This window comes from Camelus dromedarius, chromosome X (assembly GCF_036321535.1).
Source record: "Camelus dromedarius isolate mCamDro1 chromosome X, mCamDro1.pat, whole genome shotgun sequence".
Lineage (NCBI taxonomy): Eukaryota > Metazoa > Chordata > Mammalia > Artiodactyla > Camelidae > Camelus > Camelus dromedarius.
In genome coordinates this window covers 2351075-2373183 of record NC_087472.1, presented here as the reverse complement: position 1 = coordinate 2373183, position 22109 = coordinate 2351075, and the positions used below count along the sequence as shown (strand labels likewise).

General features: G+C 54.7%; 1 protein-coding gene across 2 annotated transcripts in view; it reads left to right on the top strand.

Annotated features, from left to right (window-relative positions):
- The first annotated feature begins 291 nt into the window (after positions 1-291).
- Positions 292-22109, top strand: part of ZNF185 (zinc finger protein 185 with LIM domain) — a 47326-nt gene continuing 25508 nt past the window's right edge. The window contains exons 1-16 of one of the 2 annotated variants that reach the window (XM_031445641.2): positions 292-361; positions 544-667; positions 1084-1149; positions 3321-3359; positions 3465-3542; positions 4062-4151; positions 4853-4936; positions 5634-5714; positions 5994-6035; positions 7461-7544; positions 7959-8039; positions 12557-12643; positions 15657-15761; positions 16765-16863; positions 18893-18988; positions 19845-19934. In XM_031445641.2, coding sequence (XP_031301501.1) covers positions 328-361; positions 544-667; positions 1084-1149; positions 3321-3359; positions 3465-3542; positions 4062-4151; positions 4853-4936; positions 5634-5714; positions 5994-6035; positions 7461-7544; positions 7959-8039; positions 12557-12643; positions 15657-15761; positions 16765-16863; positions 18893-18988; positions 19845-19934 — 1280 coding nt within the window. In that variant the 5' untranslated portion in view covers positions 292-327. The remainder of the gene's footprint in view (positions 362-543; positions 668-1083; positions 1150-3320; positions 3360-3464; positions 3543-4061; positions 4152-4852; positions 4937-5633; positions 5715-5993; positions 6036-7460; positions 7545-7958; positions 8040-12556; positions 12644-15656; positions 15762-16764; positions 16864-18892; positions 18989-19844; positions 19935-22109) is intronic. The other variant, XM_064482789.1, reaches the window with a different exon arrangement.

The window sequence follows — 22109 nt, the reverse complement described above, 5'->3', positions numbered from 1 at the left end:
CGGGAGTCTGGCCAGGTGAGCTCTCAAAGAGGGTTTGTGGTCTGCCCTTACCAGCCATCTCTCCAACAGACAGCCTCTGGCAGCCCATGTCGTGTTCTCTAGGAGACTGGCCCTGGGCAGACAATGGGGTGTGCAGCCCAGCGGGTGCCTCTGCCCAGGGCTCCATCTTCCTAATGCTCAAAGGACAGCCTGGATGGTCTCAGTGTGCCAAGGACTATATGGTAACCCAAGAGCCATTATGAAAGCATGAAGTGACAAGCCATGGTCTTGCCTTTGCCCCAGGAGCCTTGTTGAATCCACTGAGAAGGGGCCTGCACAGCGAACGCCATGAGCATCTCAGCTCTTGGAGGCACCACCAAAGGTGAGGCCTGGGCTCCCTGTTGTCCCGGGCTTGGAGTTCGGCTGCCTCCTTCCAGGCCTGCCCCACGAGGGCCCCAGGTTCTGCCTGGGCAGCAGAGTGAGAGATGTATTGGGAGGGCTGGAAAGGAGGCCTCGGGGTCCTGGGGCTGGGCTTTCATTCTGAGGCTGTTTGGCCCCCACCAGGGAAGCCTCTCCCACCAGGCGAGGCGGAGCGTAATAATGTCCTCAAGCAGATGAAGGTTCGAACCACGCTGAAGGGGGACAAGAGTTGGATCACCAAGCAGGATGATTCGGAGGGCCGCACCCTGTGAGTCTGGGAGGCCTGGAGGGTGGGCAGTAACAGGTCGGGTGTGGAGTGGTGCTCCGTGTGGCCCCGTCCATACCTGGGGATGCCAATGGGCTTCCATTGCCCAGAGCTCAGCCAGGCTACTTGGCCACAGGCCCACTGGGGAGGGCAGAGCACGGGAAAGCAATCCAACTGAGGATCAAGGGATGGGAAAGCCAGGGTACCAGGCTGTGTGCGCACTCACAGGCCTGCGGCATGTGGAGGCAGGCCAGGGAGGGAGAAGGTGAGACAGGAACCAGGGGCCACATTCCTGGGGTGCATGTAGTGCAGCCCCCACCTGCCTGGGGGCCCAGCAGGCAGCCACTAGGATGGAGGCCCCAGGGTGGCTGGTGGCAGGGACTCTGGCAGTAACACTTTCGGGTTCCCTCTTTCCCCAGAGAGCTGCCCTCAGGCCGGAGTCGTGCCACATCCTTTTCCTCACCTGGGGAGGTACCTAAGGCCAGGTAAGAAGTGGTGCCTGGATGGCTGATGGGTGGGCCCCTTACTGCAGTCCTCAGGGGACATGGAGGGAGCCCGAGCTGAGAAAGGACATCAGGGTTTATGGGGAGTCATTTGAAGTCCACAAGAAGGATGGCCTTTTCCCATCTGCTCCCTTGTCAGAAAGGGAGTGCAGAGGTCACTGGGTCCACGTCCTCAGCTTTGCTGTGTGGCCTTTGGGTCGGTGCCTCCATGCTGGGTCACCATGGTTCCAGCTGTCACCTGAGATCAAAATTGTCATTGAGACTTCCCCTGCAGGGAGTGAGACAATGTTTGTCTCTGAGGTCCTTTGAGTGACTTTTTCAAGAGTCACATGTGACTCCCTCCTGTGGGTAGGCCTGATGGCTGTGTGCACTTGGTAATCAGTGTGCCAAGGGAGACTCACACATTTGCCCCAACCATCTCCCAAGTTCAAGATGACATATTTTGACAGCTGGACAAGAGGAACAGACCATCCCTCTCTATTTTGAGGACTCTTGCATAGCGGCATTCCAGGAGGCTCTGAAGTGTGGGCACATCCTGCCCACATCTGGAGGAACTACTCCTGAGATGTAAGGGGTTAGAGTTAGGATTAGGGTTAGGGTTAGGGTTAGGGGGACCACCAAATCCAGACTTGATCCTGGCTCCAAACAGCTGGCAGTTGGCAGGTGAGTACAGTGCCAGGCCTTTCCCAGTGGTGGGGACAGGCAATGGTGGCGACTGGAAGGGAGGGGTCCAGGCTCACTGCTAGCTCCAGGGGCTGCATCCAGTAACTCTGGCTGGTAATCTCTCAGTGACTCAGCCCCTGTTACCTGCTAGGTCCTGTGTTGGGTACAGAGGACACAGCCCTCTACTCAGGGAACTGACATCCCAGCAGGAACACAGGCATGACCCCTTTAGAGAGGAGAACATAGAAGAGAGAATTACAGGCTGCGACAGGTGCGGTTGGCAAGGGCTTGAGGGTGGTTCAAAGATAGTATTGTTGTTGGGTGGTATGTTTACTTTGAGGGGTGCAGTTCTCACCCTGGACTTCGATTTGGGAGTATATTTGGAAAACATGTCCCGGAGCACTGTGACTCAGGCGCGGGAGCAGGAGGACCCGGAAGCTTACACACATCTTGGCTGTCCTTCTCTCCTGGGGATGTCCAAGGCCAGTCAGGGGCCATGGTCCAGCCTCTCCAAGCCACAGGTATTTCAGCCAAAAATGCTTGTGTGGCTAGAAGAGGGATAAGTCACCTTTCTTTCTCAGGTCCCAGTGCAAGTATCCCTGCAAGTTGGTCACCTCCAAGAGGCTGTCCCCTGTTAAGGACAGGGTCTGTCACAATGGAGAACACCCTAAAGACTCTCCCTCACTGCTTCAGCCCCCGAGCTCCTCTATTCTCAGACAGAGGAGCCATCTGCCGAGTCCTTGTCTCCTGCCCCTGAGCCCGGAACTCACAGCTCTGCCTGCCCTGCACCTTCAGCTCTGGCCTGCCCACACCCTCCACCCGAGTCCTCTGAGCCCCTCAGTTGCTTTCAGGCAGGAAGTGCCCAGCACGTGGAGTCTAATGTTTTCCAGCCACTGACCAAGCCTTGGACGTGCCCTCCAAACCCAGACTCCCATCAAGACTTGCAATGTGGAAATCCCAGGGGCTGGAAAAGGGAATTTCGAGATGGGTGGGAAGTAAAGGGCAGCTGGCCTCTGCTGGCTCATGCCTGGGCTCTGCCCCTTGGGCCCTCAGGAGGCTTCCTGGAGGGGACCAGGCAGGGTGGGGGCCTCAGCCCCAGGCCTCCAACCACAGAACCTCCAGCTTGAGCTGGGTCAGCTCTGAGGGCTGTTAGCAGGCCACAGAGAAACCCAACTTTGAAGGGGACACTTCTGTACAAATGCCTAGCCATGGAACATGCCTTCCTGGGCACCTACTGTGACCCAGGGCCCGGAAGGATCAGCCATGGGTCCTTTTCCTGGGGAGCATGAGGGAGACAGGCAGAGCAGAACTAGCACCCCAGCTATGGGTGCAGAGGGGCTGGCTTTCTTGGGAAGCAGCTGGCCACTCTTATTTCCCTTGTTCTGACCACCCTGGGGCGATCACTCGGCCCACCCTCTTTGCTGTCATTGGGCAGCCTGGGCCCGCTGGCGAGTCCTCGCTTCACATCACACCTTCTTTTCCCCTGGCAGGCCCCCGAGCACAAGGGCTCCCACTGGCTACATCATCCGGTAGGTGACCGTAGGACCATGCCCATCTCCCCGTGCCCGCCCACACTGCCCCCCGGCTTCTCCCAGGGGAGCTCACTGGGCTGCTTCTCCCGGGCTGTCTTTCAGGGGAGTGTTCACCAAGCCCGTAGACAGCTCATCCCAGCCCCAGCAGCACTTCCCCAAAGCCAACGGAGCTCCAAAAAGGTGTGTCCACTGGGTGTCAGCCGGCGGGAGGTGTGAGGGCCCATGGCCAAGCTTAGGGCAGAGTGAGCCCTCTGCCTGTCACTGAGGGGGTGGCGGGTGGCAGCTCTCTTCCTGTGTGAGGCAGGGCCCTGGACCACTACCAGTGCCCTGGCACTTGGGCCAGTCCCGACTGGCCCTGGTCACCAGGGCAGAAGCACACAGAGGAGGCTGGGCAGGGCATGCAGCCTTGACCTGCTGATTGACGGCGCTGAGCTGGGAGCTTTAGTCCACCTTCCTCCCGGCTCAACCTGGGCTCCATCAGAAAGGTGGGACCAAGGGGACTGGCTCTGTCTGTGGCAGAAAGCCTGGCCCGTTCAAAGTGGCACAGGTGTTCTGGGTAACTGGCGGGGCTGAGAGCAAAGAGGAAAGGCCACCATGAACCCCTTGTCCACCCGCCATGTGCCTGCTGGGCTGTCTGCGCAGATCTGGAAGCAGGAGGGGGCCTGCAGGTAGACACATGGAAACACCTTGCCTCTCCAGCGCTGCCAGTCTGCTGAAAGCAGCCCCTGCTGGGCCTCCCCGCCCCTCCTTCTTGGGCTACAAGATGACTACAGAAGATTACAAGAAGCTGTGAGTATGCCATCACAGACCAAACACCAGGCCCGCTGAGGACAGCTGGCTGCTTGCCTCAGAGTGCAGCTCAGGAGCACTAGTCCTGCCGATGTGACATCCCTGCCAGTTGCCACTGTGGCCTGGGGCCCGCCAGAGAGTGACAAGCCCCAGAAAGTTAGACAGCATGCACATTGCCCTTCTGATCTGAGGCCAAGCAGGGGCTGTAGGAAGCTTCCAGAAAGAGCTGATGGGTCTGGAGAAAGGGTCCTGGGTCCTGGGTCCTGGCCCTGGGGCTGCACCAGACTGGGCTGGAGCCTGGTGAGCCTAAGCTGGCCCTGGCAGCATTATCAGCTGTGTGCACCCTGGGCCTAAATCTGGGCTGCTTCTTGGATATAAATCTTTGGGATTCCCTCTGGAGCTCCCCCTTGTGGCCCCATCCAAGGCTCCCTCCTGTGTGCCCAGCAAGTGAGAAGGGCTCTGGACAGGTGTGGACTGTGCCTGCAGTTCCCAGGGACTCTTTGTCCCTTATCACCATCGCCCAGCAACACAGCAGCTGGGGCATCTTTCTGGAGGAGGGTGAGGCTTGAACTGAGCCTAGGGGGACAGCAAGGGTTGGAACAGGGAGACAGAAGACAGCTGGCTCTCAAAGGGGAAGAAGTGGAGTTAGAGGGACGAAGGGCTACAACTGGCAGCATCTTCAACCCCTCCCCCCTCCCCAGGGCACCCTACAACGTCAGGTGCAGCTCAGCATCAGGAGCTTCTGAAGAGGAGGTGCCCGTCTCTTCTGATGAGCAGAAACGGAGGTAATGGTGCCTGCTGGGCATCCCATGGGCAGGGCAGGGCCTGAGTGTCTGAAGACTGGTGAGATAGGAATGGTGCCCGTTGGGGTGACAGCATGCACAGTATGTAGAGCATCAGCGCTGACCTGTTTCCTGGAGGAGTGGCTGTTGGCAACAGGTAGCCTTCCTTGAGTCCCAGAACCACCTGCTCTGTGCTGAGCCAGTGCAGGGGACCTCATGAACCTTCCATGGGGGCAGAACCTAGGTAATGAGAGTCCAAGGGTAACCTCATCTGTGGGTGGACAGAGCCTAGGGAGGGAGGTGCTTTGGGACTTTCTATCAGTTTGTTTAAAAGGGTCCTGAGCAAATTGGGCCAAAACAGGCTGTGCAGAGTGGCCAGGGAGAACCCTTCTGTGTGTGCCAGGGAGGCGGCAGGGCCAGGCTCCAGAGGTGCCCATTCTCCATGTCCCAAAGTGAGGCCTGCGTTCTTGGGCAATCCTAGGGGCAGAGTCCACAGGGCCAGGGGTCCCTGGGCCTGGGAGGTGTAAGAGAAAAGCCAAGAGCTCCAGAGCCAAGCTGCCAGGCACCGACTGCCCACACTGCCACCTACTATGTGTGGGGTTACAAAAGCTCCACCTGCCTCCCGAGTACCTGCCAGGCTATGCTGGCAGAGCGAGTCCCACCTCACACCATCAGTTGCCCCCTTCTTGTGTCGTCCCAGGTCAGAAGCTGCAAGCAGCGTGCTGAGGAAGACGGTCCCCCGTGAGCACTCCTATGTCCTATCAGCAGCCAAGAAGAGCAGGTGACATGGCAGGGCCTGGTTTCGGGCCAGCTCAGCCACCAACCAGCTCCATGCTCTGGGACAGTTTCTTTCCCCTCAGTCTTCCTCGGGCTGTTGAGGGGTGGGTTGAGAGGGCCCTTCTGGCCAGAACTTCTGGGACTCTCAGATGTACTTTCTGGAAAACTGAGAGGTCTGGCTGCTGCCATCAGGGCAGGCAAGGTGCTAGGAATGGGAGAGAGGACGTGACGTCACCTGTCCACTGGCTCTGCCCAACATGTCACTTTTCTGCCTCCTTTCCAGCAGCCCTGCCCAGGAGACACAGGCCCCATTCATTGCGAAGAGGTAAGTGTCAGCCAAAGTCTTCTGTTGGCAGGGGTGGTGTGTGGGCACTAGGTGGAGAGGGCGCAGGATGGGCAATGGGGTAGCTGTCCCTGAGTAGAGGGAATTATGAGGGGCTGGTGGCTTCTTTTTGAAAGCCAAGCAAGCATCTTGCTAGTTGTGGTGGCACACATGGCCACCAATTCTGCATAGGCAGGGGCCCAGCTGAGAGAACACAGCTTGTGACCAGAAACTTCCATTTGCCTGTGGCTAACAGGGCTAGGCCCCTGACCCAAGATGGAGCTGAAGTGTTTCCAAGGGCCTTTGGAGTTTTGAAACAAGAGTAGCTACCAGGGTCCAAAGCAGCTGTTCCTTTGCCCTCCCTCCCACCCTACCAGGGACAGGCTGGACAATACCTTGTCAGGAGGGATCGTTAGGCTGGGGTTCAAAGGGTTGACATTGGGAGCTCCTGCCTGACCAGACCCTTGGAACTGACCATGACATTGGAGATGGATGAACAGGGATCAATGGGGCATAATTTGGATATCAGGACACTCCAGCTGCATGATGGAGGGGTGTCACCATGAGTTGACAAGACCTCTTCTGCGAGAGGAGACTACTCAGAGGAGGACGGAGAAGAAACCCCTGGAAAGTTGAATTTTAGGGATATTCTGTTGGATACATAGGGGAAGCATCCACGACCAGGTGGCATAGCGAGCTGAGGACTGAAAAACAAGGAAGACTCAGCAGGCCAAGGGTTCCAGGCAGAGGGCCCAGCTGTGCAAAGGCCCAGAGGTGGGAAGACCAAAAAGGCTGAGTGGACAACAGCCAGCAGAGGGTGGTGGCAGCATGATGGAATGACAGATAATGCTATGCTCTTCCTGGCTGTGTTAGGTTCCTGGGACTGCCATAACAAAGCCCAGGAGCGTGTGTCCCAGTTCTGGAAACTAGAAGTCCAAGATCAAGGTGTGAACAGGGTTGGCTCCTTCTGGAAGCTGTCAGGGAGGAAGCAGCCCAGGCCTCTCTCCCAGCTTCTGGTATCGCCTGCGCTCCCTGGCATTCCTTGGCCTGTAGACACATGACTCCTATCTCTGCCTCCATCATCACATGGCTGTGTGTCTGTGTCCAGATTTCCCTCTTATGAGGACAATGGTCATTGGATTTAGGGCTCACCCTACTGCCGTGTGACCTCGTCCTAACTTGATTACAAACTGATCTCTATTTCCAAATGAGATCACACTCACAGGTTCCAGACAGACATGGATTTTGGTGCGACACTATTCAACGCAGGATGCTGTCCTTATATCAAGTTGCAGTTGCTACACCCCAGCCTGAGCCATCTCGTGGCCATAAGCATCACCGAACAGAGGCATGTCCTTCAGGGGCAGCAGAGCAGGCCGGAAGGGCCCCGAAGACACATGGTGCATCTGTTTCTTTTCTTGCCCAAAGGGTGGAGGTGGTGAATGAGGATGTGCCTTCCGAGAAAAGCCAGGACCCACCTGCTCTGGAAAGATCCCCTCCCAGCTTCAGCAGGTAATCAATCGCTCCTCCCTGCCGCTCAGTCCCTGTGGAACCTCTGCCAGGTCACCTCCCTGGCGGGCCTCAGGGCCACTGTCCCCATGTGCCCAGTGACAGGATGGGGCACAGAAATCAGTGAGAGCCTGTCTGGCTGGATGTCCTAGGGCTGAAAGGAGCAAAACAGCCTGGCCTCCTGGGAGGCAGCGCTTCATTCTTGTCCCTTTAGTGCTTATGTGTGTCAACTTAACCCTTGCACCTCTGAGCCCAGTGGCAGCTACAACAGCCTGAGAAAAAGTACCACTATTTTTAGGCTTGTTCAAGGCTCTCCTATAAGTTGGTCAAGTTCAAGCTGCACACGCTGTCCTCTGCCTCCACCAGGGAAGGCTCTGCAGTCCCCATGCCACCCCTCACAGCCCCCTTCTTTGGCAGCACGGACAGAGGCAGAGCCCAAGCATCTCGGGTGATGTGGACAGAGCGCATGTCCAGCCCCGCCAGGACTTGGGAGCCCAGGTGGGTGCCAGAAGCTGGCTCTGGCCCGTGAGCCTGTCAGATGGGATGGTCTGGCCATGGGGTGGCAGGGCCGGGGCAGGCTGAGCGCTGGCGATCTTACTACAGGCGGGGCCCTGCTCTGTCCTGATTGCTGAGTCCCAGAGTGTCCGGTCAGATAATGGTGCTCTCTTGTCTGCGGGCGAAAGGCAATCAATACCTCCTTGTACTGTGAACTGAATCGTGCGAAATCCTGCCGAGAGCGACCCGGCCTCTGGGGCTGTTCCAGCCCTTGTAATGCCACTGCAAGTCCCCACTCCTCCCCATCTCCAGCCCCATAACCATCTGTATGTGCCCTCAGTCCTCAGGGCCACCTCTTCTGTGCTGGGAGGGAGACAGGACCACCTGCCACAGCACAGACTGGCGGAGGAGAGCGAGGCTGCAGAGTTTGTGTGTCCAGAGGGAGCCGGGAGTGCAAGGCCAGCCCCAGGCCATTCCTGCGAGGGCCTGGGGAGGAGGCCAGTGGGCCTCTGCCCGGATGCTGCTCCTCTTCCCCTCCTCCCTCTCTTGAGCCTCCCTGCTTGTCTGAACCTTTGCCATAAGAACTTTTGAACAAGTAGGAAACTTCAAGAGTGCCTCACAAGCTAGCATGGATGGAACTTGGTAATGGATGGAACGTGGGGGCTTAGTCTGCCAGAGACACTGCAACAAAGAACCACAAACTGGTACTAGGTGACCAAATAACCAAAGTGTCTTGTCTCCCAGCTCTGGAGGCTGGAAGTCTGAGATGAAAGTGTTGGCAGGGCTGGATTTTCTTAAGACCTCTCTCCTTGACCGTCTTCTCCTTGTGTCTTCACCAGGTCTCTGTCTGTGTGTGTGTGCTCTGACCTCCTCTTCTTATAAGGACATTAGTCATATTAGATCAGGGGCCACCCTACTCCAGTATGACCTCATCTTAATTGTAATGACCTTACTCCAAATCATCTCACATTCTGAGGCACTGGGGATTTGGACTTCACTGTATAAATTTTGGAGGGGACACAATTCAGCCAAAACAGTACACATCTCTGATTTCTCCTTATTTCTCTTTTGAAAAAAAAATGAATGGTTGTTCTCAGATGCCTTCTAAAAGAATATAGGAGGTGAATTGGGTTGTGCTATATTATGGATTTGAGATTTTAATATTTTATTTTAATATTTATTATTTTAATATTATTTAGTATTTTAATATTTATTGTGGAAAATTCCTTCGGGTGTTTAATCTGAGTCATCTGGCTTGTCATAGACAAATTGGGGGCTCAAACAACAAAAATATACTATCTCAAAGTTCTGGAGGCTGGAAGTCTGAGGTCAAACTTACCTGTGAGGCCCCAGGAAACAGAAATGGGACCAGATTCTGGAATGTTCCAGATACTAAGATGTCTCACAGCAGGAAGGAAAGGGCCCCCTCACCATCAGTGTGCAATAGTAGCTGGTCAGGGAGGCTCAACATGATGCTTCTTCTGTCACACCAATGTCACCAAGTGTTTGGAACCCATGGGGCAGCTTCCAGGTGGGCAGCCTTCCTCTCTGACGCCACCCCATCAGGGCCTACACTGGGTCAGGTAGCCACCATCAGTCCTCCATGCCCAGTTCCTGTCTGCCTGGTTATCCGAGGAGTCCAGGCCTGGCTGTACTCTTGAAGGAGCCCAGCCTCCTAGGGAGCAGTGACTCAACCAAACCCTGAGGTCCCGCAGTGCCTCAGAAAAAGTTGGTTTATGGCACAGAAAGAAAGGAAACTATCACAGCCTTGTCCCCAGGCATGGCCCTGCTGAGGCTGCCACTCCCCAGGTGTGCCCCTGCCCTACCCTCCATGGCTCAGATCTGAAGGTGCCCCTGTCTTAGGCGCCAAATCCTTTAGGGACTTCAGTGTGTCCTGGGGGCTCTCCAGCTATCTTTCTTCCCAGTGGAACTGCAAAGGCCCCTCAGCGCCAAGTGTCCAAACCTGAGCTACTGGTCTCCACTGTCAACCCCCCTCCCCATTCCCCCTCCCACCTCCACTGCTCACCTGTGGCATGGGCTCTCCCTCCATGCACCGCAGGGCCTGGTTTCTTGGGTTCGCCTCATTTTTCCCCTCTGACCTGGCAGAGTAACTGGGGAGCAGTGAGTAAGAGTACAGCTTCTGGTACAGGGCAAAATCCTGGCATTGCCCTGTACTGGCTGTGTGACATTGAGCAAGTCACTTTCCCTCTCTCTGCCTCAGTTTCCTTATGTGTAAAATAGGGAGCAGTGATACCTACCTCCAGAGGCTGTCCCCAATACTAAATGCGATGATGCATGTAAAGTCCTTTGCACAGCGTTCGCGTGCCGCGGTAGGTCGCTGGGCACATCCTAATTGGCAGGGCCCTGCCTTTAAATGAGGAGACAAATATCGCCACCTGCTGGCCTCTGAGGGAAATACCATTGTGGGCGCCAGAGGAGATAAGATACTCCCTCCTCCCTCCCTCCCTGACCTATCCCTCTCTTAGCTGGATGAATTCTTTGGCACACCTTTTGCTACAGACCACTGTCACTCCCAGTGGCAACTAGGGCCGCACTGGATGAGTCCAGCTGAGAACTTCAAATTGGATCAGAGCTATCTGTGGTTGAGAGTCTGGGGAGGTAGTGGGGCTGGTGGAGGCTGCAGGGGAGGATAGGCTGGGGCTGCCGTAACAAGGTACCAGAAACTGGGTGGATGGAACAACAGAAATTTATCCTTTCACAGTTCTAGAGGCCAGAAGTCCTCAATCAAGGAAGGTGTCAGTGAGGCCATGTGCTCCTCCAAAGGCTCTGGGAGAAAATCTGTTCCAAGCCTTTTTCTCTTGGCATTTCTTCGCTTGCAGGGGCATCACTCAGCTTCTGCTTCTGTTATCACATGGCTGTCTTCCCTCTGAAGGTCTGTGTTCAAATGCCCCCTTTTTATAAGGACACCAGTCATACTGCATTAAGACCCATCCTACTCCAGTATGACATTATCTTAATGAATAATTATCTTAGTTAACTAATTACCTCTGCAAAGACCCTATTTCCAAGTAAGGTAACATTCACAGACATCAGGGGACAGGACTTCAACATATCTTTTGGGGGGACATAGTGCAACCCATAACAGACCCCTGGAAGAGGTGCCGTTTGAGCTGGGCCTTTAAAAAGGAGTCGCTCAGGAGGAAGGCATCGAGGGAGAGGCACCAGGTGGGGCAGCGCTTTGCCCCGATTTCTTCTCTGACATAAGAAGAACCACCAGGGAGAAAGTATGCTTCACTTCCCTGTGATGTCCCCAAGTGGGATGTGTCCCTGCTTCCTGGCACCACGTGCTTTAGATGGCACAGAGTAGGGACAGCAGCCAGGGGCTTTAATGCTGTCATCCTCATTATCACCCAAACAGGGGACTACTCAACTCCCCGTCTCCACCCAGCCCCCCTCCACCCGACCCCTCCTCCTCCTGGGACCCCGGAGTGGCCTTTCAAAAGTGCTGGACTGACCATGTCAAGCCCCTCACCCCCTACTTCAAGCCCATCTGGTTTCTGTATTTAAGAGCCCTGCCAGCTCCACCTCCTCCACCCAGTCTCCCCCCAGTTGGCCTGGGCTGGGCTGCACCTTCATGGAACTTCTCAGGTGCCTTTGGGGCTGGATTTGTCCACAGCCCTACAGCTTAGTAGAGTCAGCGCCCAGGCCACTCCACCCTCATGCTGCCCTCTGTTGGGCTGAAGGTTCACACCTATCTGTACCCCAGGTCTCAGGGGCAACCAAAGGCAGGACTGAGTGACTGTAATGTGGACCTGTGTAGGCATGGTTTGCAGTGAAGGGTACCCCCACAAAGCCAGGGAGCTCGGGATTCTCTCTAGGTCCTGCAATGGGGGCAAAAAAATGCATGGGACATGGAGGGATGCGTGCAGTCACCCACACACCAATATCTGAGCACAGGAACCCTCAAAGGGGCCCTCTGAGTGCTGACAATGCCTGATACTCCATGGGCTCCAGTTCGCAGGCACCTGTTCTCTTACCTTCATCCCCTGACTCTCTGACGTGCCCCTCCCACTGGCTCTCACTCTAAATGTGGTCTGTAGGTTTCCTGGGCATCTGGTTCATCATTGGTTCCCATCAGCCCATGAACTCAGAATTCCCACTGGCCTCACAAATAGCCACTTTGGATGCTCCAGTGGGGCCACGGGCAGGGCTTGCCTCTGCCTATGTTCAGCAGCATTGTCAGGACTGGCAGTCCCATTTCCACCTAGTAGGTCCCCCACTGCGCCTGAACGGGGCTAGGCTTCAGGGTGGGAGATTGGTGAATGGGTCCTTAAGTCTCCTTCGTCTAGGACCTGGAGGTCAGTGGTCCAAGCTCAGCTGCAGCACTAAGAAGGCTCAAGTCCAAAGGGGAGACAAGAGAAAAGGGGGCAATGGGTCTGGGTGCCCCACCGCACTAGCCAGGAGGCTCCTGAGGGAGGATGCCCTGGGAGCATCAGCACAGATGGGGAAGGGGAGGCCTTTCTTACCAGCAGTTCTCTGGCTCTCTCCTTTGGCTGCAGCCCAAGAGGTGAGGAGACTGTCCGCCTGCAGATCATGACGCCTGGGGCAGGACTCCGCCTGGTGGCCCCAGACCTGGGAGGAATGAGGTACAGGGGCCCTGCTGCTGTCTGGGCTCCTCACACACCATTCTAGAGATGGGGGCAGCAGGGCCAGGGTGCAAATGATGCGGCCTGGAGGCTGGTTGGTGGGGGGCATGAGCGACCTGGGAGTTGCTGACTGTCTGCCTGGTGGGGGAGAAACAGATAGAAGTGAGAGCAGTGTGCCAGGAGCCCCCTGGAAGTGATGGCTCACCCAGCTGGGCCTTGAGGATGGGACCAGCCAGCTGTGCTGAGTCAGGATATGGGATTTTTGGAGGCCCCCAAGGCCACTGGGGCAGTGGCCCTGCCTGTGTGAGAGGGGTCGCCAGGATCAGGGCAGAGTCAATGGGTCAGCCTCAACAGCTCAAGAGATGGGGCAGGAGTACAACCAGCAGGGAGCATGGCAGACCCAGCCCCTGCCCCCAGGTTAGGGGCCAGACCACCAGGTAACATGCAGGTAGGATTCAGGGGGCTGGGAGCCAGGCCCCAGGGAAGCTGGGGTGGGGGCAAGGGGATATCTGAGCAGGGAGAGGCCACTTCTCCGTAGGGAGCAGACCCATAGAGGAGGCCTCCTGCTTCTCTGTAGCACGGTGTCTCCAGCTCATTTGGCTATTCACCCAACTAACGTGTGCTAAGCCCCTGCCACACGCCTGACTCCTGTGCCAGGGTCTGGGAGGCAGCAGTGAAGCAGACAGACTGGGACCCTGCCTTATGAGGTCTGGGACAGGGGTGCCGGAGAGTCTGCCCAGGATAATCTTCCGGACAGTGGGAGCTCTGAGCAAGGGCCTCTCACCTGCACGGCAAAGGGGATGGAGGTGGTTAGGGAAGGCTTCCTGGAGGAACTGACCTCCAAGACAGGTCCTGACAGATCGCTAGGTCCCTTTCCTCTCTTCCTTGGTTCCTCCCTGTCTACACCCCACTCCACTCAGGCACGGAGTTCTGGCCATTCTATTTTAGAGATATTTCTGTCCCTACTGCCCTCCCTTGGATCCAGGCCTTCTCCATCACTTGCTCCACCCCTCCCCCACCCCCCATTAGCCTCTGTAGCCTGAAGTCTCTACCTCACCTGGCGAGGACTGCCCCTGGGCCCGCCACTGCAGCCTCCCCCAGCACTGCTCGTCTGTGCAGCCTGTGGGCTCTGCCCGGGATGCCCTTTTCCCTCTGCAGTACTCAGTTCCACCTCACATGTCTCCCCTCTGAAGCCCTCCTTCCCCTGTGTCTCTTTCTGAGGCAGCTTCCGTGAGGGGCTGTCCCCGCAGAGTTCACATGGCTCTGTGTTCCTACCTCCAGCAGAGTCACACGAGGAGTCACACTTGTCCACTCATAGATGGTGCTCTTCCTAGGACTCCAAGCTCCTGGAGAGCAGGGTTGCGGCTCTGGGTCCCCTCATGTCCTGCTGGAGCTTTCATTGCTGAAATCACTGAGAATCATCCAGCATGATGATCTCTTTAATAAGGCAACACCAAAAGTGGCTTCACTGGTTTTCCTAAGGCGACGAGTCCCTGAAAAACAGGGGCAGAGTAACCCCCGAGAGATGCAGGAAAAAGCCAGGCTGTCTCTGAGGAAGGTCTGTGCTGTGTTCCCATAAGGCCTCGGGAGTGCCCCTCCTCCATTTTCCAACAAGAAAGTCAAGTTGGGGCAAAGGGAGAAAGAGGGAAAGCTAGAATTCACTAAGCCCCGCCCTGCTACAAGCAGCCTTGCACGTGCCCCCATACAGGAGGCAGATGCAATCACTACGTCCATTTTACAGATGAGGAAACTGAGACCCTGAATGGTGAAGTAACTTGCTCAAAGTCACAAAGCCAAGAGCAGGCCAACCCATGGCTCCCACCAAGGCAGCCTGACTCCCACCATGCACGTTTTGCTCCATACTCACTCACTACACTAGTGGGGACCAGGGGGAGGGAAGAGGGAGGGGTGATAGAAATACTTAGTATTTTTGAGTGAATATATGATGAGTTTATTTATAGGTATCCAAATGCAAATTACCAGGAAATATTTGAGGGTTTGCAGTTGAGTTTTGGGAGAGAGGTCAGGGCTCAAGAGATTTCCATGTTATAGACAGATGAGAACTGAAATAGGATTCAATGTCAAGGTTTACATGGGCTAAAATGTCAAGGGAATCAAGGAGAGGGGACAGCAAGCTGAACACAGACTTTATCATGGAGGTGGCTACTGCCTGGTCACCCACTCTGAGGGCATCTGGGGGAGGGTGGTCAGTTCTGGCCATGTTGAAGGTAAGCTACCAGGGCCAGTCCAAGAAGCAGTGGAGATATGGGTCAGAGCACAGAGTAGGGGGTGGGAACATGCAGATGTCATTGGTTCATTGTTGGCGGTTGATGCCTTGGGAGCAGAGGAGGTGGCCAAGGTGATGGAGCATGCAGATGGAGAGAAACACCCGGAACAGCAACATTCAAGGGGCAGAAGAAGAGAAAAAGGTGAAGGAGACTGGGAAGGTGTGGCCATGGAGGTAGGAGGCAGTGTCAGAGAGTCATGTGGACAGAAGGGGGAGAGAAGGCGGGAATGGCCCACTGGTCAGTGGTCCTGAAGGTGATGACAATAGGAGTGTCTCTTTTGAGTTTGACACCATGACGCTCCCTGATGACCTTGGAGAGAACAGAGGGAGTTTGAATCAGAAGGTTAATATCAGTCTTACACTGTGGTGAATTATAGTCTGGAACTCTGAAGCCAGATGGCTTGGGTTCAAATCTCAGCTGTTCCCTTTGTTACCAATGGAATCTGGGGCAATTCACTCCGGGCTGTCTGTGCCTCAGTTTTCTCATCTGGAAAGTGGGCATGGATAATAACAGTACTCACGTTGTGGGGTTGATGTGGAAAGCTAATGCATGTGGAGTCATGAGAATAGGGTCTGACCCTCAGTCAGCAGAAGCTGTGAGTAGATTTGCAGAATTGGCCAATCCTTCAATACCAGGTTTTAAGCTCCTTGGAGACAGCTGGCATTTGGGGATGCAGTCACTACCCCCTCTGATAGGTGGTTAACTTGTGTTTCTTTCCACTGTAGGTCTTCCCCAGGTGCCAAAAACAAAGAGGCCCCCAACACCAGAGAGCCCAAGAGAGACTTGACTGGTGAAGGGGACTTCAAGGGCCCTGATCAAGACTCTGACAGGTAACTCAGTTCAGGGACATGGAGCCCATGCAGCCCACCATCCAAGGCCTGCTGTGTCCCCTGTGTCTGGGGAAGTGCAGATCCTCAAGGAATATCTACTGAAAGAATGAACGAAGACATGCATGAGGCCTGGAGAGGGGCAGAAGCCTGCCAAGTTCACTCAGGGAGCCAGCTGCAGAAGGGGACAAAACTCCAGGCTAGGCCACCCCCATCCCAGCCCTTGGCCCAGCCTCACTGTGCTTTTGTTCCATTGAAAGCCACCCTGTTCAGCCAAGGCAAGCAAGGCCGCCAAGCTGGCAGTCTGGGGAAGTCAGTGACCAAAGGGTGCATCTAACAGGGACTTCCAGGATGACCTGTAGACAAAGGGAATGTGGACGGTGGTGGGCAAGGATGGGAGGCAGAGCCTAGCAGGGGATGATGAGCCCAGAGAGGGTGGCTGTGCCCAGCCATCCCACAACCATCCCACTGACCTGTCCTTCAAGCTGGACCAGGGGAGCCTGGGTGTGGTGAACAGTGGCTGAGAGTTGGGTATTTCCTCAACAGGAAGCTGGTAGCCAGTAATGGATAAGAGCACGCAGCCTTGTCTGCCTGCCACTGTGTTCTTAGTGTGGAGCCTCAGACCTTCAGTTGGGATTCAGGCCTGGGAATGAGGGAAGGGGACCCAGGATGGTTTGGGAGCCTGGTCTCTGCCCTGGGTTCTATGCTTTATTAGTGGCCCCAAGTGCTTTGACCCTGGTTATGTTGGCCATTGCCCCCCTCCAAAGTGCCAGCCTCCTCCTGAGTTGCCACCTTGCTCTGTTTCTTGCCTCCACTGTTGCTCTCAGCCCAGCAAGTTTAGAAAAAATAGAAATACTGCTGCTGTAGTCTTGGCTCCAAATGGAGCAGCGCAGGGCGGCAGCTGCAGGCTTGAGCTTTTGGTCCTTGAGGCCTGCTCTCAGGACATCTGAGTTTGATCAAAGCAGAAGCCAATTACAGTCAGCAAATACTTCTCTGCCCATAACAGATCAAGTGCACAGTCAAGTGCTGGCCACGTGGGAGCTGGAGCCACAGGCTCCCCACCTGAAGGCTTGGCTGGAGCAGACATCAGCTCTGGGAGAGGAGGGTGAGCTACCCAGGGGAAGCTGGTGGCCCCAAGTTGGGTATTCTCTCATGTTCCTGGTGACAGGCCCGGGTCAAGTTGCTAAAACTGCTTCAGTTGCTAGGGGCAGAGCACTGCTCATTTCCTACAGTCCTGCCTCTTGCTTCTCCCGTCGCCAGCACTCCCGCTGCCATCACATCCTCTGTCCTTGGGCTTTCCACCTCAGGGAATTACCAGTGCTGAATCTTGCTCCTTCTCCTGCCCTCTGCCACTGGCTCTCAAGCACCTCCCAAGGAGGCACAAGGCAGGCGCGAGACAGGTAGGACGGACATGCCTTCTTCCTCCTTGGCTGAGCACTCTCATGCTTGCTTTCTCCCTCGCCTTCCAGAAGCCCCCAGTCCTCCCCCTCCACCCCCGGCCCCTCTCCTCCTCTGGCCAGCTCTGCTCTCAGGGTCAGTGAGCAGAAAAGCAGCGGCCCCGGTGAGACAGACTAGGAGACACGTGTTTCTAGCTGGGCTCTGAGTTTTTGGATCTGGGTGGAGTCCAGGGCCGTTTTCTTAGGTGATTTGGGGAATGGCTCCAAGCCAAGTTTGCGTCGTCCTGCGGATGCCGGCACAGGTACGTCAGCCCCAAGCTGTGCTACAGCCCTTATGGTTCAGAGCAGGTGGCCAGAGGGGAATGGCAAAGCCAGTGTCTGCAGAGAGCCATGAGCACACGCTGCCAGCCGGCACCCTGCCCTCCAGGCGTCTGCCTGAGGAAGGAATCCCTGCTTTCCCAACTGGCTCTTTTGGCTGCCCCCATGTCCCCAAGCCCACTGAGACCCCTTTCCCTCACTATGTTGACCAGTTTGCAACTGATGCCTGGCCCCAGAGCCCCCACTTCCAAATCAGGAGCACAAGCCAGCACGGGGAGAGGACAGTGGGCCCCAGCCTCTGCCCACTGAGCCTCAGAAGGCAAAAGGAGAGGTCACGAGGCCAGGGCCTCAGTTCTCTGAGCTGCCGCTGGCGGGGAGGACTGTGCAGACCCCAGCACCTGCAGCCTGCACCGCCGAGTGCTGGCCAGCACGGTCCTGCACACTGACTGCATCCTCTGGTCCAATGTGACCGGGTTTGGTTCTTTGTCTTTGAATATTCATCCAGATCACCCTTCTTACTTACGCACCCTCATAAAGTGAACGCTTTGCTTTCTGCTTTTGGTTTCCTTACAATGAAGCCAGAGCTCATACTAACTTACAAGATTAGCTGAAGAATCTCCTAGATTCTTATGATTTTTAAGTCTTTCATGTTGTCTTAGCTACATTGATTTTGGCAATGATTTTTAAGAGAGTTGCGTTTTTTGTCTTTCCAAAGAAAAGGTTGTTTCTCATGAAAAGAAAACCACTGTCCTTTTCCATACATTTTCGTGAGTTTACTCAATAACTGAATTTGGTCATACTGGTTGTGAGCACAACTGGCATAAATGAGTTTGGGAGCAAACACAAGGAACTCTTGGTGAGCGTACTGTTCAGGTGGAGGGTGCAGGTTCGCACAGGGGGCGTGGTGCCCTCTGAGGCCTGGCTGCTTGGTGTGCTGTGATTTACACAGAGGTGGAGTATCCAGCCTTTCCCTGGGAAGGCTGCATAAGACAGCACCCACTGAATCTGTCTTAACTTGATGTTAGGGCCCAAGCAGGATTCTAAGCATTTGGCATCTATTAACTCAATTACTCTTCTCAGAAAATGTATGAGGCAGACCAGTTATCATCCTCATTCCACTGACATTAGACTGAGGCCCAAAGACGTCAGGTGATGTGCCCAAGGTCACACAGCCAGGAGGTTAGCAAAGCTGTGATGTGAATCCAAGCAATGTGCCTCCAGGGTGTATACACTTAACCACTAAGGCACACTGCCCTGGTGTCAGTCAGCCGTGGGGTAGAAGTGACTATTGTGCCCTGAGCATCTGTTTGAGCAACTCTCAGTCTCCATCATCTGTCGAGGACAGTAGCCAACCTCTCGAGGAAAGGAGACATACAGACACAAAGTTCTGAATCAACCAGGCTTGGCCTCCTTCCACAGGCTGTGCTCAGCTGCTGGCTTCAGCCCTGTCCTGGATGATCAGGAGGTAGACAGTGCCAACTTGCAGCCTCGCAAGCCTGGACCAGCGGCCACCAGGTAAGGGCAGAGCAACTGCCCCATGACCAATCCCATTGCCAGACAGCCTTCAAGGTTCATCCTTGCTTCCAGCACCCCAGGATCCCCCTCGTGCCTCTCAACCATCTTCACATCAGGTGATCACCACAGGAGAAGGAAGGCTGGGAGGGGCCCTGACCTGGAGGTGAACTCACTCACCTGGGGCAGTGCGAGAGGGGGTACAGGTGATAATTCGGGAGACCCATACAACTCAGCAACTACCCACAGGGATCCAAGCTGAGATGGTTGAGAAGAGGACATTGGGAGGCAGAGTTTGGGAAAAGACCCTGCTAGGAGGTCTCTGTGAATCTCTCCTGCAGGGACTGTAGCCTGGCCCAGCAAGCAGGAGTCAGGGGAGGAATCCCAGGGACTGCTAGCCAGCAGCACAGGGCTCAGTCCCAGAGACTTCCCAAAGTTGCAATGGGAAGAAGTTGTGTGTTTCCAGGCTGCAGGCTTCTGCCCTATTTCATCTCCCAGTCCACCAGTGGGAGCGGCCATTTTGCTGGGTGTGTGTGGCACTTTTAGTAAAGAACGATGTTTCTGGATTCCTACAGGGCCCCAGGAGGTGTAGGTTGGGCAAGGATTCTGGAACCCAAAACTAGGAGTAGACTTCCTCAGGGATTCCAAGCTGATCATGGCCAAGGCGTAGTCTTGATCTCAAGTGCTAAGGCTACAGCCAGGGCTCACAAGATATTCTCAGATACAGTTGCATCTGTGCCACACTAATGGCAGCCTTTATTGGCAGATGTGGGTCCCCCCTTCCCTGAGAAGTGGAAAACCTGGGCCCCAGTCGCCTTTGGTCTGAGGCCTCAGCAGGCCTGTGTGCTTCCTCCCTTAGTTCTGGCGCCACATTGGCCTCTGCTGTCCTGGCTGGCAGGAAGAGCAACAGCCCAGCAGACCTGGAGGACATGGAGACAGACCTGAAGGGGTAAGGCACCAGCCAACAGTATGGAGCTTCCGTGGTGCAGCAGGGCAGCTCAGGTGTGCATGGGCCTTTGGCTGGGAAGGTGAGGCCAGTGAGGCCTGTGAGCTGGCCTAAGCAATGCAGCAAGGGCCGAAGCCCCAGCTGAAAACCTCTGGCCTCTGCCTTTGAGGCCACAGAGCCTTCCATTACACCTTGTTGCCTCTGGCCAGGAAGTCCTCCATAAGCAGGAAGTTAGTGACCACTTCGACGGTACCTGCCCTGTGCTGGAGGCTGGAGCACAGAGACAAATCTGACATAGCTGATGGGGGGCAAAACCTGGCCCAGCCTAGAACAACACATCATGTTGGAGCCCAGGATGGCTTCATGGGCAGGTGGCTTTTGAGCTGAATCCTGAAAGGTGACTAGGAGTCCTCCAAGCAAAGGGAACAGGCTGTACGAAGGACTGCAAACAACCTGGTGTTTTCTGGGCACTGTATGTAGTGGAGTATAGCCAGTAGTGAGGATCCTTGTGGGAGGAGTGGTGAACAGTAGGCTTGTTGAGGCAGGCAGGGGCTGACTGGCCTTTAGTACCAGATATCATTAATAATCACAACAGCTACTTCACTTTGGGGGCACCTACTGTGTGCACAGCCCTCTACTCTCATTCAGTCCTCCGCACAATCCTGTGAGGTTTGCACCTAACCATAATGAAGAACAAAGGACTGGAACCCAGGTCTCTGTGACTCCTGGGAAGAACAGTGCTCTAAAAGAAATAGACAGGATGCTAAGATAGTGATATTGGAAGGAGGGCTATTACTTAGATGAGTGGAGGTGGTGACTCAGCAGAGCTCCTCTACGGAAGAGAAGGAACCAACAACTCTAGGAGGAGCAACGAGAAAAGAGGTGCAGCTAGGGAACCACAAACTTAAAAACCCTGTTGTGAGAACACGCTTAGCAGGTTCCAAAGCATACAATGGCTGAAGCCTACCTGGTAAGGGGGACCATAGATGGAACAGGGCCTTGGTAAGCCATGATAAGGAGATTCTATCTTATTTCAAGTTTTAAGCCAGTGAGGAGGATGGTCTGATTTAGGTGTTTAAAAGGTGAGTGAATTTTTACAACTGCACACCACACTGCAGGTCCTTTTTTACATAAACCATGATGCTGGGGTTTGGGTGGGCAATGGATCTCCAAGGTATGAGGCCCTATTCTGTGCCTTTTTTGTTTCACATTTCACTGAGAATTAACAGAGTGAAAAGAATTAACTGACACCTAGAGTGCACTTTACTAGGTGCTTTACAATCTTCCCAGAAACTGTGTGAAATGGATAAGATGGGGAAACTGAGGTACAGAAAGGTTAAATGACTTGGCAAGGGCTTACAAATGGCAGACTTGAGTCCGAAAGCCAGAGGCTCTAAGAAAAACTTTAAAAAGCTACTTTATGAAATCTGTTCTTTGGAGCCTATTCTCAAGACCCAGAACCAGTAACTGCCAGATGGTTAATGTGTACAGCATGCCATCTGTATAGTCTCACCTAATTTTCCCCAAACCTGGGGCAGGATCTGGATTCTTATACAATTTGACAGTGAAGGAATGGAGGGCTCCTGTGAGGAGCAGAGCTAGGAATAGAGCTCAGATCTAGCCAACTCTAGAGCACAGACTTGGAACTACTTTCCTCTGATTAAATGTTTGCAAAATCAAAGCAAATTTTCTTGATCAGTGTTTGACAACTCTGGCTGCACTTGAGAATCATCTGGGAAGTGTTAAAAATAATTTTTTAAAGCATTGTGAGCCCCATGCAGAGAGATTTAGATTTAATTCTTCTGAGGTGGGCCTCCACTATCAATGACTTTTTTTTTTTTAAACTCCCAGTTTATTTCTATGTTCAGCCTAAGCTGAGAACTACTGTTCTAGGGTAGTGGTTCTGAACCAGGGGCATCTCCCCCATCTCCCACCCGCTGGGAGTCACTTGCCATTGTCTGGAAACACTACTGATTGCCACAACTGGGAGAACGGTGTTACTGGCAAACGGTGGAGACCAGGGATGCTGTCTAACGTCCTACAATGCACGGGACAGCTCCCACCAACCACACGATTATCCAGTCCAAAATGCCAATAATGGCGACGTTGACAAACCCTGATATAGAGCTGTCATGATCTCTGCGGGTAGGAATGTGAATTCAGGACTGGGAAGGAAAA